General features: G+C 38.3%; 2 protein-coding genes across 2 annotated transcripts; both read left to right on the top strand.

Moving 5' to 3' along the window:
- Positions 1 to 201: 201 nt before the first annotated feature.
- Positions 202 to 5,268, top strand: LOC102706978 (peroxidase 1-like). The gene is made up of 3 exons (XM_006644064.3): positions 202 to 539; positions 3,822 to 4,259; positions 4,355 to 5,268. Exons 1-3 carry the CDS (start codon positions 318 to 320, stop codon positions 4,775 to 4,777), a joined length of 1,083 nt encoding a protein of 360 aa, XP_006644127.1. The 5' UTR covers positions 202 to 317; the 3' UTR covers positions 4,778 to 5,268.
- Positions 5,269 to 11,871: 6,603 nt separating this feature from the next.
- On the top strand, positions 11,872 to 15,629 carry LOC102706430 (peroxidase 1-like). The gene is made up of 3 exons (XM_006645772.3): positions 11,872 to 12,096; positions 14,454 to 14,879; positions 14,987 to 15,629. The coding sequence occupies exons 1-3, from the start codon at positions 11,872 to 11,874 to the stop codon at positions 15,404 to 15,406; spliced, it is 1,071 nt and encodes a 356-aa protein (XP_006645835.2). The 3' UTR covers positions 15,407 to 15,629.
- The last annotated feature ends 2,084 nt before the right edge of the window (positions 15,630 to 17,713 follow it).

The following is a 17,713-nucleotide window of genomic DNA, read 5'->3' on the forward strand; positions in this document are numbered from 1 at the left end:
AGTTAGCAAATAACTTACTGAATGTAATAGTTTAGATGTGATTATAGGACTAAGCACTAGTTAATAAGTTTAATATATAAAAATATAGTGATCTTTGGTACTAAAGAGCTAAATGAGTAGCTGTGGACTGGCTTGTTATGCTCACGAGCTAAAAGCCTACCTCTCGCTCGACTCATGAAAACCATGAGTTTGAATTCTGATCCGAGCCACGAGCTTGGAGCTTTTTATCCACTCCCACTTACAAGTGACCCGGTCTATTTATATATACAGAACTCCTCGACCAGTGCCTAAGTTGCTTAATCAGGATAGGTGCGTTCATGGCTCCGAGAGGCAGCGTGGGCGTGGCCCTCGCCGTGGCGGCGTGCGCGCTGTGGCTGCTGCCGGCGACGGCCAGCGGCGCGCTCCGCGTCGGCTTCTACCAGAACAGCTGCCCCAACGCCGAGGCGCTCGTCCGCCAGGCCGTCGCCGCCGCCTTCGCCAAGGACGCCGGCGTCGCCGCCGGCCTCATCCGCCTCCACTTCCATGACTGCTTCGTCCGGGTAAGTACGTACGAGCTTTCGACGGCTAGCTACTGTCCACCATATATGCATAGTGCACAGCAGTGCAAAAAAAAGTTATATGTTGATCGCCATATATCTTCATGAACGTATGATTCGTGTGTTCTATTTATACAACCATGCATACGCACCTTATCTTTTTATTTCTAATTATGCTTATATGCTAAAATTTAAATTTTTAACTTTCAATTTAGAGTTGAGTTTTAGGGTTTTGGATCGCTAATAATACGTTCATAAAAGTTTTATTCACACATTGTTTTTTTACAAATATATTGTTTGGTTTTTCCTATTAAAAAATCAATCAACCACCCTCTGTTGTAAACGAGATGACGACCATTGGTTGATGGGGGTGATTGACGGCATATTTATAAGTAAAAAATAATTTATTAATGAAACTTTTATGTATATATTCTTAGCGATCTAAAGACCTAAACTAGAAAATAAACTTTGGTAAAAAAACCCCAAAATCAACTCTAAATTTAAGGTTAAAAAATTAAATTTTGGCTTATGAAAGTAAGCATAAGCGAAAAGATAGGGTGATCCTTTAGAAAACACTAAAAATTAACAGCCTACACTTTAATTGATATGATACATGCGCATGTGCAAATTTCTTGTTCATTGAATTTTTTTCCCATGTGGGGGATCAAAATAAAATATTTGGGTTGATATAGTTATAGTTTATCTACTTTCAAATCTTCTAATAATCATATGGCGACCATCATATTTTGCCACACTAATAGAGACTTAGAGTAACCATTTACCCTGCTAGATTGAGTCAGGTCTATCCATACACGCATAAACCTTATAAAAATACTTCAAATGGACCAAGAGAACTCAACATTTTTCAGATATATAGTTCTTGAAGTTAGTTTTTATAAATCCCTACTTGTATGGGATATATCGTGAATAAAATTAATGAACCTGTATGGGACTTTCGACAATATCTCTAAACTTGTAATTGTTGTTTATTGCTTTTCAATTAACTTTACTAATTATGTCTGCTTTGGCTAGCTTTTTATGCTTCCCCGTTTTTAATATGACCTACCTCTTTTCAACCATATATCCCTCGATCTACCAGCAATATATTCTACTTGTCGGGCTAGCTAGCTAGAATGCATGAATTCAGCTATATATTTAGAGAAAATCTACTCCATACCATTGAGTTTGCATCGATTCAACGATCTGCTTTTGTCGAGTTCTAAGATATATCCTCGGTTTAGCAGTTTTCTCTATAATATACCCTTAAATCCTATGCATTTGTAATAAATAAATCTCGATCTTAAAACATACCGATAAACTATAATGGTTTGTTAGGATGCTAGGCAAAATTTTTCATAATTTTCTTGATCTTCTAACATGATAAATTAATAGCAATCTCGTATGTCTAAAGGGCATTTTGGACATTTATTACAAATGCATAGGATCCAACGGTATATTATAGAGAAAACTGCTAAACCGAGGGTATATCTTAGAACTCGACAAAGTCAATGGCAGATCGTTGAATCGATGCTAACTCAATGGTATGGAGTAGATTTTCTCATATATTTAAAACACATATGCATGTTTAGGTATTTAGATTTTTCATATAGGGATAAATTTATCACCATATACAATATTAAGATTAAGTTACTTCAATTCCATTATATATTTTATAAACTTTGTTGAAATATACATATTATTTTTTAAGAAAGATGATCCTCAAACACATGCATATATACAGTGAACCATATCAATGTCTAAAATGAAGTAAAGAGACTAAAGAACAAAGGGACACTGATCATGCTAATGAAAACCGAGAAAAATAAAAAGGTAGAGCTGTCTCTCAAGACAAAGGGAACAAAGTTGAAAGCCATAAAAAGAAAAGCTACAGAAATCAGAGGGCATCAGTGTATATATATGCGTGCCCTGGTTACAGAATCAAAGTAATTTTCTTTCTATGAAGGGAACACATATTCCCTGCTTGCAATGGGTGACAAACAAAAGGCCTCACAGGTACCCACTTGGCCAATCTCAGTGCTCTCCTACGGTAAGAGTGTGCAAGACTAGAAGTCGGCGAAATTAAGGGACATGAAAATGGATCTAGCCATGTGGACCATCGTAGACAGAAGAGACACGTCTGAATCTGTGGCGGATCTAGCCAATAAGGTTTAAGAGAACTAAACAAGTTAGATAGAGCTAATCTTTATTATAAAAATTTTAGGAGGTTTTTACGTGGGCTCCGATAGCTTAAATAGGGTAGCATGGCTCAAGCCCCTACTGCCCTTGTGCTAGATCCACCCCTCATCTGGATGGGACTTCTTGCTGAAGCTAATCTCGTTGAGGTGGATGAAAATGAGTAAAATACTATTTAAACCATATTTTATTATCTAAATTTTATTATGGATTATCACTTAATCCATCCTTTTACTTTAGATGGAGTAAATTTGTCATTGTTTCAATTTGAATAACAACAAACAATTTTCAATACATTTTAATGACCTCAAATACATGATCTTGAGTATACCAACGGACTCCTCATCCTATATATACATTTGCCGAGGAGAGACTAGACATGGTTCAATGTGAATGTTGGGTGATCCAAACCACATAAATGACATATTTATCTGGTTCAAAGTAGAAATACAGGTATAAGTATGATCCAAAATAAAACTTAGACAATAAAATATAGTCCAATCTCAATTTACTCACGAAACCATGAAAATTTGGTATATTGTCCTCGTTGGCAACAACAAGGTGCAAAGAGTGGTTAAAAAAACTTGCTAATTTGTTTTATTTTTCGATTACAAGCAAGAAACGCAGGACACACACATTACATGAATACACCTACAAGCGATATTAACAAAACCAGGTCATTGATGCACTTGTTGATCTGAACATGGTCATAAACTTCAGTAATTAATAACTAAATATTTAGTTATCCTTCTTTTTGGAAAGAAATTCCTTCCTTAGAGTGATGAGCTTAATTAGTTAACAGTTTTTCACTCTATTCTTTTAATTGACGCAGTTGAATTCTACATCTGTGTTTAGCTATTTGTCTTATTTAAAAAAAATTATTTAACTATTTATTATTTTGTTATGATTTGATTTATTGCTAAAGTAATTTTTATTAGTATGATTTATAACTTTACATATTTGTGTATTTTTTAAAATAAGACGTAGGGTTGAACGTATATCGAAAAGTCATCGGTGTCAATTAAAAAAATCAAAAGGAAACAGTAAAAATAAATTGGCACGGGTTAATAGTACGTTTGTGTGTAATGCAAGGGCTGTGATGCCTCCGTGCTTCTGACCAAGAACCCCGGCGGCGGCCAAACGGAGCGCGAGGTGGGGCCCAACAACCCCAGCCTCCGCGGCTTCGACGTCATCGACGCCGCCAAGGCCGCCGTCGAGCGGAGCTGCCCGCGCACGGTCTCCTGCGCCGACATCATCGCCTTCGCCGCCCGCGACAGCGTCAAGCTCACCGGCAACGTCGACTACCAGGTCCCCGCCGGCCGCCGGGACGGCCGCGTGTCCAATGGCACCGAGGCCCTCGACAACCTTCCACCGCCCACCGCCACGGCGGCGACCCTCGCAGACATGTTCGCCAACAAGTTCCTCACCCTCGACGAGATGGTCGTCCTCTCCGGCGCCCACTCCGTCGGCCGTTCCTTCTGCGCCTCCTTCTTCAACCGCGTCTGGACTAATAATGGCACCACCCCATTCGTATGTCGCCGTCGCCGTCGGCCATGGGGCCGCTGGTGTTCTCTTTCCCCCCAAGTATACGAGCTGACGTGACGCGGTGTGTCCATGCATGGCAGGTGGACGCCGGTCTGGATCCGGCGTACGCGGCGCGGCTGCGTGCGCTGTGCCCGAGGGAAGACACGCCGGCGACGACGCCAATGGACCCGGACACGCCGGCGACGCTGGACAACAACTACTACAAGCTGCTGCCGCAGAGCAAGGGGCTCTTCTTCTCCGACAACCAGCTGCGCGTGAACGCGACGATGAACGCGCTGGCGACCCGGTTCGCGGCGAACGAGGCCGAGTGGAAGCAGCGGTTCGTGGCCGCCATGGTGAAGATGGGCCACATCGAGGTGCAGACCGGGAGGTGCGGCGAGATCCGCGTCGACTGCAACGTCGTCAACCCGTCGTCGTCGTCCTCGTCGCCGGAGGTGGTCGAGCTGCCGCCGGGCGAGGGGGAGGAGGAGGAGGCCGTGGGCGTCGCCGTCGCGGCGAGCTAGGCCAGGCAGCCACGGATCGTACGACTCTCTCGTGACGTGCACGAGACCATTTGAAATTTCTGCGTGTCGACCTTTAATTTAATTTGTCGCGCTAAGTAATTCTCTCGAGTGTGGTGTATTAGCGTGCGTTTTGCATCTCCTGCAATCTTGGACTGTTTTTAATTTCGTATTCGAGCGTTAATAACTATACGTATACGTATACCGGTATACGTACCAGCTGTACTGTTTTCATCCGTCTTGTACTCTTGTCTGACAATTAGAGTTTGACCGTTGACTGTTTGCTCTGGCACTGGCTGGGAAAGGGAGAGCGGCCCGTGTTAGCTGGCCCATAGAGGGATTGCGTCTAACGTGCAGCCCATTCTAATTGGGCCGAAATGGTATTGTGGGTAGCTGCAACTCAAACATTATGAGGTCGTTCTGGTCGATGATCTCTCGTACATGGAGTTATCCAAGATGATAATTGTATTATCTATTTGAAGAGCTATTGTTATTTGCAAGCCACCCAAATCCCGGTAAATTATGCTTGCGAAGGAGAGGTTCAAACCAGGGCAGATTTAACGTGAGTGTCGAATTGTCGGGAGCTCAAGCCCTCTATCCGCTAGATCCTATAAAAAAATAAAACGGCGATTGGAGAGAAAAAGATGAGAATAAAGAAGAGTGTAGGATGTAAAGGGTCTTTTCCATCTCAAAAGCTAGCTATTGAGGTGAGAGGCTTCCCCACTTATAGTCCAATGTCTCTCCACAATTAATGTGGGACTATTTAACAAAGAGTAGGGGTTAAAGGAGAAAGAAAGTAATTAGTGATGGCCATGGATCGACCCACGAGTATTTTAGCGTCGATTTAGTTCAACTAAATAAACCAAATTTTATTTTATGGTAAACATAGTTTATTTTAGTTTATTTTGTTGAACTAGAACCGACCTAAACTATCTATAGGTTTATAGGTTGACCATGCACATCCGCACATCCTTAAAGGTAATTAGCCCCTCCTTCGCCGAGCGAATCTGCTCCTGGTCCAAGCTACACTGCATGCTTGGATGAGGAACGATTTGTGGCTAATTGGATCATGAACTAGGATTACTATTCCTGTTATCTTTGCAAGAAGCATCAACATAGCATCTAGTTCTTGTAGGCAAACTAAAAATGAGAGGTTCAGTTACATGGTTATGTTGATTGGACCACTCCTTGATTCTCCGTTTTCTGCTCTTCTGATGCCCTGTGCTAAAGTTAAGACAACATCATGTACATTTGTAATAGGTGATTACAAAAAAACTTGATATGCGTGGAGTTGATGGTAGAGTGATATACATGAAGCTAGTGAATCTCTCCTAGACTAGTTTGAGCGTCCTCACTGATAGTGCCATCTGTGTACTATGAACTATATGAATGTGAACTAAGCACACTGAAGCAATCAAGCAAGGTATGAAAGTACAAACCATGCATGCATATCGTCAAACACGACCTTGATTAGCTAGCTCTATATGAAAAAGAAATGTAATAAACACGGCGGTTTCCACTAAACCAGCTTAGCTCACCACGTAAATAAACTTAATTTCTTTAATTTCTCCAAGTCCTGATCTTGAGTATTGTATAATCGACAGTGGCCCTTACCTAATCGATCAGGCGATGGACTTTAACTCAATCATTCTAGATTGTCTCTCTTCATTTTTTATTTATAGATAATCATTCCAAATCATGTGCTAGCAAAATTAAAAACAAAGAACAAACATAGTTTCGTCAAAAACATGGATCATGCATGATCCCTGTATGCGATTTACTGAAGTCATTATTTGACAAACATACGCCTTTATACTTGAGTTTATTCAATAAAATAGGCACACCCCATGTCCATAAGATATTTCCTTCGGTATTTTTATTTGATAATGCTGACTTTTCAATCTACATTTGACCATTTGTTTTATTTAAATTATGAGTCATTTGTAAAAAAAATTAGTAAAAAAATTAAATCACAGCAAAATAATTAATAATTAGAATATTTTTTAATAAGACGAATGATCCAACATAAACATAAAAGTCAACATATCAAATAAAAAGAAACAGAGGAAGAAACAGAGGAAGTATGTTTTATTATATTAATGTATATTGTTTATATATATATATATATTCATTAGTATTTATATATCTCTGGGCAATTGTCGAAGGTCTTATGTTGGGAAATTGTGACATAGTTTTCATTAAAAATTGTCTAGAAACAATGCCCACCTACCGATCAAACGTGCGGTCCCCTCTCAATTATATTTGAGAGCGTGTTTCCCGTGTATTGCCATGCATACATGCTCTCTAAAAAACACAATATACAACTCACATGACAAAAAGAGTGGTACGAGGAGTACAGTATTACAATTTTTTTTAAAAAAAAGAAGTTCTACAAAGAGGTAAAAAATGGGAATTTAACTATTTGCCACTTTTAGGTTGGTGCCCTCTCCAAATGCTTTGCACTTATAAAATTGCTACCGGTGAGAGAAACATCCTTAATTATTTACCACTCTTGATGATGTGGATTACCACAGAGAAGTGCCAGCATGTCTAGTGGATGCAAAAAGACCATTTTACCCATTGCATCCTAGCAAAAAAATCCAGTAAGCAGACAACTAGCATGTACTATAATTTGATTAATTAATCATAAATAAATCAAGTCAAATTAATGCAAGTATATACAATTGTATATTGGAAAAATGGAACACTTCAAATAATTTAGGAATATTATAGGAACAACTAACACCAAGTTCTTGTGATATGTTAACAAAACCAGATTATCTCGTTTTCATTGTGCACACTTTCTAAATTATTAAAGTATTTATTTTTGCAAAAAGTTTTTATAGGAAAGTTTTTTTAAAAAAATATATTAATCTATTTTAAAGTTTTCGTAACTAATAATTAATTAATCATATAGTAATCTACCGGTACGTTTTCCGCGCAGTTAGCTAACCCCATACCGAACACGGTCTAAGTAATAAATTTAACGATGAAACAAAATGGGTAACGAGGAATTGATTGGGGAGAAAACGCTATTTTGGCTAGGATAATAGGGGTATTTAGGTTTTGACGTGCCTTTCCACATAGGCAGTCCTACATGGCACCTCACATGGTCAAAAGTGGCAAATAATTAAAATAAATCTCTCACCAGTGGTACTTCCTTAAGTGCAAATATATGAGGGGTATTGGGAGAGGATACAAATCTAAGAGTGGGAAATAGTCAAATTCCCCATAAAAAAAGGATTGTTTTCTTTGGACCCATTATAAATGTAGATGCGCTTACTCTATAGCTCTATGAATGCATACACACCCCCTAACTTTATAATCACCTGTAAAAACTAGGTGACATATCTTGATATTAACAAAGTTACCACAGTCTTATCGCTCGGAGATACATTGTACACTGTCTATCGCTGAAATAATAATAATAATAATAATAATAATAATAATAATAATAATAATAATAAGTTGTTGTAAATATGACACGTGTGTTAAATCCAGTACTTGAGTTTATATGAACAGGTTCCACCACAAGTAGCCTAAGCATCTAAGCTATGCTGGTATCACTAGATAAAATAAAAATTATGAATTAATTTCTTAACAAAATATTCTTCACATGGATTTAAAATGACAATTTCCATTAACACTAGAATTTTCCTTTTCCCACTTTTGGAGATCGTTTTCCAATATGAATGTTTTTTGTCCACTATGAATTTATTTTATATTTTATTTTGTGCATGGTAGTTCCATCTTGGCTCCATATCGTTAAAGTTTTTCAAATCTTTTCATAGACATTTATAATTTGAACCATATATTTTTGATACTCCGTCCGTTATATAATGTAAGATGTTTGACTTTTTTAGTTGCAACGTTTAATCATTCGTCTTATTTAAAAATTTATGGAAATAACATTTATTTTGCTTGTGATTTACTTTATTATCAATAGAACTATAAACATGACTTGTTATTTTTTTATATTTGTGCTAAATTTTTGAATAAAACAAATGGTCAAACGTTACCACCGAAAAAGTCAAACATCTTATACTACAATTAGTTAAAAGTCAATTTTAGTATACACCTAAGTGTTACTTTTATAGACATATTATAAAAATCCACCTAAAAATTGATAAAGTGGTCCTATGGGTGCAAGCCATGACTACATGTTAAAAATTTAAGATTAAAAAATTAAATTTTAGTTTATAAGAATATGCCTATAACGTTAATAAAATATTGAGGGCTTACTTTTTAACGCTAGACAAGGGTGACATAGCCACATAGGTGCATGTGCAGATATTCTCATGTGGATCGGACGTACGCACCAAACCCCAGAAATCGCTGCGCTCGTTCGTCTGTGCGTGGAACAAGCCCGGACAAACGCTACGCAATCTAGCAAGCTTGTTGGCACAAGCAAACGACGAAAACATCTCCCTATGCCCGTCAAGTACTTAATTACTAGTACTACTTAATTAACAAGCTGAGGGGATTCCATGCTTGCCACAAGCAACCGAGCAGAGACTAATTAATTAATCAAAGGCATGCAGGATAACTTGCATACCACTGGTTGGCACGAAATGAGCAAAAACCGGGCATAGATCTATCATCGATCAGCATGTGGGATCAAGACAATGGTACATATATATTTATTTAATTACTCCTATATAGGACACAATTAAATAATTGATTAATTAAAGTGTCACAAAGCAGACAGGTTACTGTATATGGCAGTATTTGATTAGGCGCGATGTGGAAGATGAGTGCAAGAGAATAGAAGGATCATATCTGATGGACACAATCATTTTTGCCAAATCTTTTGGGGTAGGAGAGCATATGTGAACTGATCTTTCAGGCTAGAGTACACACCTGTTGAAAATGCATGTTTTTCTCTGTCGGGAAAAGCAGCAGTACTAATCGTGTTCAAAATGTCTACTTCTAACAATGATTGTCCACGCTCCTGGCATGGTTAATTATTTGTCATTTCCAAACTAAAAGAGATCCCTCCAATTTGTATCCGTAGAATTTTCCTTAATTAAGCCGAGCTAAAGATTCAGTAGTTTGTCTTGAACCCTGAAGCAAGCAGATATTTGCAATGAACTGCATGCCTGCCCAACAAATTCAAACATTTTTTGTGCAGTGTGTGCATGCACGATATCAACTTGTAGCAGGCCGGGATGTTAATTATCAATTAATTAGCATGGATCATGTGCGGCCACATGTTCTAGGCGTTGGGAATCATTCATTCGACTTCTTCTTTGTACCATGCAATGTCTCCCTCAAGAGTCAATAAAGATATCGACATGGACAGTATATAGGAGTAAAAGATAACAAAAGGAACGGAGAAACGAATTAAAGTGAAAAATGAAAGCTCCATGCAGTATTCATGGAACTAATGAACAGTAAAGTGCACATGAGCATCTAATTAATGGGCAATTAAAACAAAAACCTGTTAACCGTACCTACTCGATCGCTTTCTCTGTTGGCTTCCACTGGTCGTTAGATGTACACATTAGACTCAAGCTTTGGGCTGTAACGTTTTCCCAAGTGCATAAGCATGCCTATGTTTGCAAGCATATATATACAAAAGCGAAAGCTGCTATTCCCCTACGTTCTTTTTTACTTGTTATTTGGAACATCGATGCACAGTTATTGCTGTATATGTTTAATAGTTCTTTTCTCTATATATACTAAAATAAATATATTAACATCATTATATATTTTAAGTCTTACTATTTTCTGTACTTTAGTGAGTTGATTCATATCTAAGGTTGATTAATTATCCTCTTTCAAACTCTAGTAGAGGACCAACAAGCTTCGTGAAATTCTGAAGAAATTTCACTAATTACCGCCAAAAATGAAAGCCTTTTGGAGTCTACCGTCCAATTTCCACGCCTTTCCTTGCCATTCCGTTCGCCAATCCAATGCATGCATGTCACCAACTTAAGTAGTTCCCCAGTGGTAAATTTCAAAAGACTCAAAATTTGGTTAGCAAATTACGGAACGTTTACTTCTTCATGGCAATACTGAAATTTCTCGAAATTCTGGGTCTTGCAATGTGATATAGAAGCCTCAAGGAGAATTTTCGAAAGTAATATTCAGGGAAATTTTCCTATTAGAAGGTGAAAAACTAAATCAGTGGAACAAGAAAATCTTCTCTCTCTACATATATAAAATAAATATTACTTACCTTTTTTAATTAAATATATACATGGGATAAAACCTTCTCCCTCTCTAGGAAAAAAAAAAGAAAAGCTACCCACTAAATTAAATCAACCAAAGCAAAGACAACCATACGGCCACGTTCATGTTGATTGTATAGCGTGGTATCTACTACGCTAGCATAGCTTTTTGCCAAAGGCCCATGTGTCCTGCATCATGTTCTCACTCCTCTAGATAAGTGTCAAGTGTGTGTCTAAGTTGCAAACCACTGGTATATAGGTTACGTTATTTTAGGTATATTATTTTGGTTTTTTCACACGTACTTTTTAAACTATTAAATTATATTTTTTATACAAAAATTTTCCAATATAGACATTAATTTCGTTATATATACTATGAAATAGCTATCATGAAAATCAGATAATTTTTTGTCTTTTATCTTCGTCTAAGAAAAGAAAACAATGATGCCGTAGTACTAAGGGGGTGTTTAGATGGCAAGAATTTATGGTATAAATGTTACATCGGATGTTTGATTGGATATCGGAAGGGGTTTTTGGACACGAATGAAAAAACGAATTTCACAGCTCGCCTAAAAACCGCGAGATGAATCTTTTAAGCCTAATTATATCGTCATTAGCACATATTTGCTACTGTAGCACTTGTGGCTAATCATAGACTAATTAGTCTTAAAAAATTCGTCTAACGGTTTCTCTCATAGCTATGTAATTAGTTTTTTGGTTCATCTATATTTAATACTTCATTTAGATATCCAAAGATTCAATATGATGTTTTTGGAGAAATTTTTTGGGAACTAAACAAGGTCTAACTATAGTTCTATATAAACCATCACGTTTGTCAGATATGGCCATCACCCCTAAGCTAACAGCCTCCCCATTTGTGGTTAGTAGAGTCTCCCAGTTATCTGAGCCTGCGTGTCGGTGGCAATGGCCGGCCATGGCGTGGTGGCCCTCGCCGTGCTGGCGGCGTACTGCCTGCTGCTGCAGCTGCCGGCGGCGAGCCGGGGGCAGCAGCTCCAGGTGGGGTTCTACAACACCAGCTGCCCCAATGCCGAGACGCTGGTCCGGCAGGCGGTGACGAACGCCTTCGCCAACGACTCCGGCATCGCCGCCGGCCTCATCCGCCTCCATTTCCATGACTGCTTCGTCAGAGTAAGCCTTCTCTTTTTCGTTTCTTTTTTTCCCCCTTGTTATGGTTGTAGTAATTAATTCACTTATTCGATAAAGTGTGGTAATGAACGCCATTTTGTTATCTAATACGGAGTATATATAAGTTTTACAGTCCTCGAAACTATGTACAGTCCAAAACAAATATCTGTCTCTCTAGTCGACTCGTGTTTTTGTAAATTACAGTAAGAGAGACTACAAATTAGTGGAGAAAAGCTCAACAGGTGCAATTACGCAATCGATATATATATATATAGGTATTTTTGATGTCAAACTTGATAAGGAAATCTGGAAAAGTCATTAACCCGTCGTCATCACACACCAGAGAAGCGCAAATTAAAGTCCTCTTGATTAGCAGAAATTAAAGATCAAAGTGAAAAAAAAAAGGTGAAAGCTAGCTAGCTAGCTCATCCAGAGTCAAGTCAAAGAAAGCCTCCAGATAGATCGATATGACATTCCATCGACAGAAGCAACACACATATATGCCGTTATTCTTGTACCTGCTCCTCCCAAATAATCTTCCTTGCATCTTTTTTCCTTTCCTTCCTTCGACTTTTTCAGTCCATACGCGCAGATCTCGATGACTAGCTGCATTGCATACTCTTCAAAAAAAAAAAGGCTGCATTGCATGATGTGCATTAAGGGCATCCCATGCATGTTCTCTCCCGTTGTGGAGAGTATTTTGCGTATTAACTCATTTGTTGCATGTTAGGTAGTTATTATTTTTCAAAAAAAATAGAATGACTATATAGATTAATATGAGATGTAAATTTGATTTATATAAGTTGTAACAAAAAATAACAAATTTAAACGTGAACATATGTACAGTGGTTATAACTTATGGAAATTGAATTTGAATATGCATATTCGTGGAGTAATAATACATCTTATATAATATATCTTTTAATTGTTTTAAAAACTTTATGACTTATTAGATAACTTGCAAAAAAAAGAGTGGATGAAAATCCATCTACCTCTCTTTGTCCACACCACTGTACGTACATATGAATATGATCGAGCTGGTTAATTAGGATAGTTTTAACTGAACCGTAGTACGTCGTAGGTCGGAGACAGAATCATTCAGAGTTCAGACCGTGGACGAATGCATGGCGATCTGAAATTATAATATAATATGGTTGCTTGTACTAATGTCCATCCTCAATTGCTGGCATCTCGTCTAGCTAGATTCTATACGGATTTCAGGGAGAGCCGGAGAGATTATGGTGGTGTTTGGGATAAGAGATTTATTTTTAGTCTATTTTCTATCGAATGAACGTTTATTATAAGTAGTAAACATAGATTATTAATAAAATCCATATATAATCTTGGACTAATTCGCGAGACGAACCTATTGAGCCTAATTAATCCATGATTAGCCTATGTTATGCTACAGTAAACATGCTCTAATTATGGATTAATTAGGCTTAAAAAATCCGTCTCATGGATTACCACTCATTTATAAAATTAGTTTTTATTAGTCTATGCTTAATACTTTAAATTAGTGTCCAAACATCCGATGTGACATGAGACTAAAAAGTTTAGCCCCATCTAAACGACCCCTATATCGAGGAGATCGATACTAGTTTGAGATAATGACTTGCCAACTAATTAAATAGACTTCGGAACAAAACATTAATTCATCATCGGGCTTGAACATGGGGAACTTGAACCTTTAATCAAGCCTAGTATGTCGTAAACCGCTGGATAAACACTACACCATGTCGATCTGTTTGGGGGCAAAACAGATTACCCAGTTCAAAGAAAGACGATCCATCTGAAGATAGAAATTAGAATTTGATATGTAGTTGTGTCCTCCCTCTTAAAAATAATATTTTTTTATTTTTTAGAATTTTAGATATTTATTTTGGTGTGATCTACCCGTCAACAACAATATAGAGCCTTCGTTTTAAGATGTGTTAGTTTAATTTTAAGAGGTGCTCGTAGAGAACTAGAGATAGGATCGATAAATGTATATGTTTAGTGCGTAATACTCGAACAGTTTAATGTTATGAGCCATTTTGGATTTGTAATAAATCAAATTTCTTTTAAGTTTGATCGAGTTTATAAAAATTTACTTGCATTAATACCAAATTAGTTTTATTAAATCCATATTTTCATAATATATTTATTTTGCGTTGTAAATGTTGCCATATTTTTACCTACATTTGCTCTCAAACTTAAAACGATTGGCTTAGAACAAATGCAAAACAAGTTAAAATACGAAACGAATGAAGTATTTCGTAGATAGTGAATTACCCTTAGCAAGGTAACTAAAGTTTAATTTCACCATGAATTTTAGACCAATTGATACTGAGTAGGTAATTTATTTTATTGCTGTACAGGGGTGTGACGCGTCGGTGCTGCTGACGTCGCCCAACAACACGGCGGAGCGCGACGCGGCGCCGAACAACCCCAGCCTCCGCGGCTTCCAGGTGATCGACGCCGCCAAGGCCGCCGTCGAGTCGGCGTGCCCGCGCACCGTCTCCTGCGCCGACATCGTCGCCTTCGCCGCCCGCGACAGCGTCAACCTCACCGGCAACGTCTCCTACCAGGTCCCCTCCGGCCGCCGCGACGGCAACGTCTCCATCGACCAGGACGCCCTCAACAACCTGCCGCAGCCGACCTTCACCGCCGCGCAGCTCGTCGCCAGCTTCGCCAACAAGTCGCTCACCGCCGAGGAGATGGTCATCCTCTCCGGCGCGCACACCGTCGGCCGCTCTTTCTGCACCTCCTTCCTCGCCCGCATCTGGAACAACACCACCCCCATCGTACGTAGTACTACTACTGACTAGTCACGCCGGCGCCGGAAGACGACCTCGCCGCCGATCCTCTCACACTCTCACTCACCGGGATATCTACTGGTGTGTGCGTGCAGGTGGACACGGGGCTGAGCACGGCGTACGCGACGCTGCTGCGGGCGCTGTGCCCGTCGAACGCGAACTCGTCGACGCCGACGACGACGGCGATCGACCCGAGCACGCCGGCGACGCTGGACAACAACTACTACAAGCTGCTGCCGCTCAACCTGGGCCTCTTCTTCTCCGACAACCAGCTGCGGGCCAACGCGACGCTGAGCGCGTCGGCCGACAGCTTCGCGGCGAACGAGACGCTCTGGAAGCAGCGGTTCGCCGCCGCCATGGTCAAGATGGGCAACATCGAGGTGCTCACCGGCAGCCAGGGGCAGGTCAGGCTCAACTGCAGCGTCGTCAACAACGGCTCCTCCTCCGGCGCCGGGACGGCGGCGTACCACTACTCCGGCTCCACCGTTTCCATCGACGAGATCGCGTCGAGCTGATCGCGTCAAGATCAAATCATTCTACGACGATGTCTCATGAAGAAAAACCTATACCACTTGTGTATGAGAAACTTTATTTGTCTGCATATGCATGCATTTTGCCAATTATTTGACGTGTCATTTAGTTGTAGCTTGTGACGCTTCATGCACACTATTAATTGCCCCTCTTTTCTTAGCTTGTCAGCAGGATTAATAATCGAAATGGATTATTTGTGCCCTTTCTCGCAAATAATTTTGTTTTTTGTAAAATTTCTGCAACTTCAGTGTTTACTACGGAACTGTTTTTTTAATGGTTGAGGGAGCTATATATGTAAATAAAAGTATGCGAAATGACAGTCGATGTAATCTGACGACCGTACGTACACATACAGCTCATATTATTTTTATATAAAAAAGTACTCTACAGTCATAAAATTTACGTTCACTGATTTTGTCAAAATTTCAATTTTGATCAGAAATGGTTTGTCAAGTGCTTTAATTTAAAAAATGGTACACGTAGATTACTTTAAAAATATCATCGTAATATCTATAATATATTAATGTTTATATATATGGACATAAAAGTATTTTATGGATTTGGTGAATCTTTTTTTTTTTTGAATAAGAAGGTAGATGAGACTCTACCTTGAATCTTGTTTTTAAACGTCGATTATTTATGACCGGAGGGATTTATGACAGGAGGGAGTATATAATAGATTTGTGTATAGATTAAAATATAGTTGCCGCTAAAGTCTTAAAATACCTAACTGGAGATCAAAATTCTACAGAAGTTAACACGAGGAGGGGAGCAAACAGAGAACAAGCAATCGAAGGGAAGAAACAGAGAAACAGCATATTAATTCAAGGAAACAAGTACCAGCTGACAACGTATCCAATATCGATCGAAGCAAAGAAAATAGCACAGTCCTGGCTAAATAACATGGACTAGAGCTAGAGCTAAGCTAGCCTATTTGATGCATTTTCAACACGGCAACATATGAATTAATGGTCACAAGAATGCCACAAGGACAGTTTGGTGCAGAATTAATATTGAGCCTATGTTTTAAGGCAATGCGACCTGCAGAAAGTATATATATCCCTTTCTTTCCACTTCCAAACTCAGTAGCGAGCATATAATTTGAACTAGAAAACGAACTTATTTTATGAAGCGTAGACAATAAGTCCTTGAAAATTCCACAAAATGCCCAAAAAAATTGACACGTCTTTAAAAATCAAGAACATTTTTTCATTCTCGAAGGAATTCAACTGCTATATATACTGTTTTTTTTTCAATTTGTCTGAAATAGTAATCTACCATAATTTTCCTAAATTGAAAGAAACTTATAGGTAAGAAAGCAAATAGAACACGCAAGAATTGATAGGAAGAAAACCCACTCAACTTTTAGCTTTGTTTATGCTTATAAGCTAAAATTGAATTTTCAACCTTAAATTTGAAGTTGTTTTTGGAGGTTTTATATTATAGTTTATTTTTTACCCTTAGCTTTTATGTCATTAAGAACACATATATAAAATTTAGTTCATAAATAGTTTTTCATTTATAAATATGTCATTTGGATTTTTCCCTGAAAAGCTGCCAAAAGATCACCCTTAGGGAAAATGCAAAAAGGAGATCTGGATAGTCTTACCTATCCGTGTGCAACATTAATTCAGTGAGGCAACAGATTAATTGATGGGTAAAAGTAAGCAATTTCACAAGGACAATATATCAATGTCAAATAAATATGAGATAGGTTATACGCCCTCCAGTTTTCTATATGTTTAACGCTATTGACTTTTAGTATTTGTGTGATCATTTTTCTTATTTATTTTTTTTGTTAAATATAAAAAATATAAGTTATTATTATAGTTACTTTAATAATAAAATAAACCACATCAAAATGAAAAATAATTATATATTTTTTAAATAAGATACATGAATAGTTAATCATAGATTAAAGGTGAACGACGCCAAACATAAACGACCAAATGGAGTAATATCTTAATTCCCATTTTGAGGAGTTAGCGGGCGAGTTAGGGCATGTCCAACAGTGTAGACGGCTGTTGTCTATTTGATATATAGAGACAGCTAAATAGACAACATGTATAATAGGTGGTCTATTTGGCTGTCTATAGCATATATATTTAATACATTATTTTTTATGTTTGTATTTGTGACATGCAACCAATACATGAAGTATTTCTCTAGAAAAAGTTTGCATGCAACTTGGGAGCATGTGTCCAAGCAGTAGACCAGACGAACGAAGAGACAGTAATCTAGTTTTCTTGAGTTAATGATGTCACGTAGGATGAATAATCTGATGTGGACGC

The sequence above is a fragment of the Oryza brachyantha genome, chromosome 1 (assembly GCF_000231095.2).
Source record: "Oryza brachyantha chromosome 1, ObraRS2, whole genome shotgun sequence".
In the NCBI taxonomy this organism is placed as follows: Eukaryota; Viridiplantae; Streptophyta; class Magnoliopsida; order Poales; family Poaceae; genus Oryza; species Oryza brachyantha.

Bases quoted from the DNA above. Each gene is read 5' to 3' on its own strand.
- LOC102706978 (XM_006644064.3), top strand. From the start codon at position 318: ATGGCTCCGAGAGGCAGCGTGGGCGTGGCCCTCGCCGTGGCGGCGTGC. The intron at 540-3,821 runs GTAAGTACGTAC...GTGTAATGCAAG, and splicing joins TCCATGACTGCTTCGTCCGG to GGCTGTGATGCCTCCGTGCT. The intron at 4,260-4,354 runs GTATGTCGCCGT...CATGCATGGCAG, and splicing joins ATAATGGCACCACCCCATTC to GTGGACGCCGGTCTGGATCC.
- LOC102706430 (XM_006645772.3), top strand. From the start codon at position 11,872: ATGGCCGGCCATGGCGTGGTGGCCCTCGCCGTGCTGGCGGCGTACTGC. The intron at 12,097-14,453 runs GTAAGCCTTCTC...ATTGCTGTACAG, and splicing joins TCCATGACTGCTTCGTCAGA to GGGTGTGACGCGTCGGTGCT. The intron at 14,880-14,986 runs GTACGTAGTACT...GTGTGCGTGCAG, and splicing joins GGAACAACACCACCCCCATC to GTGGACACGGGGCTGAGCAC.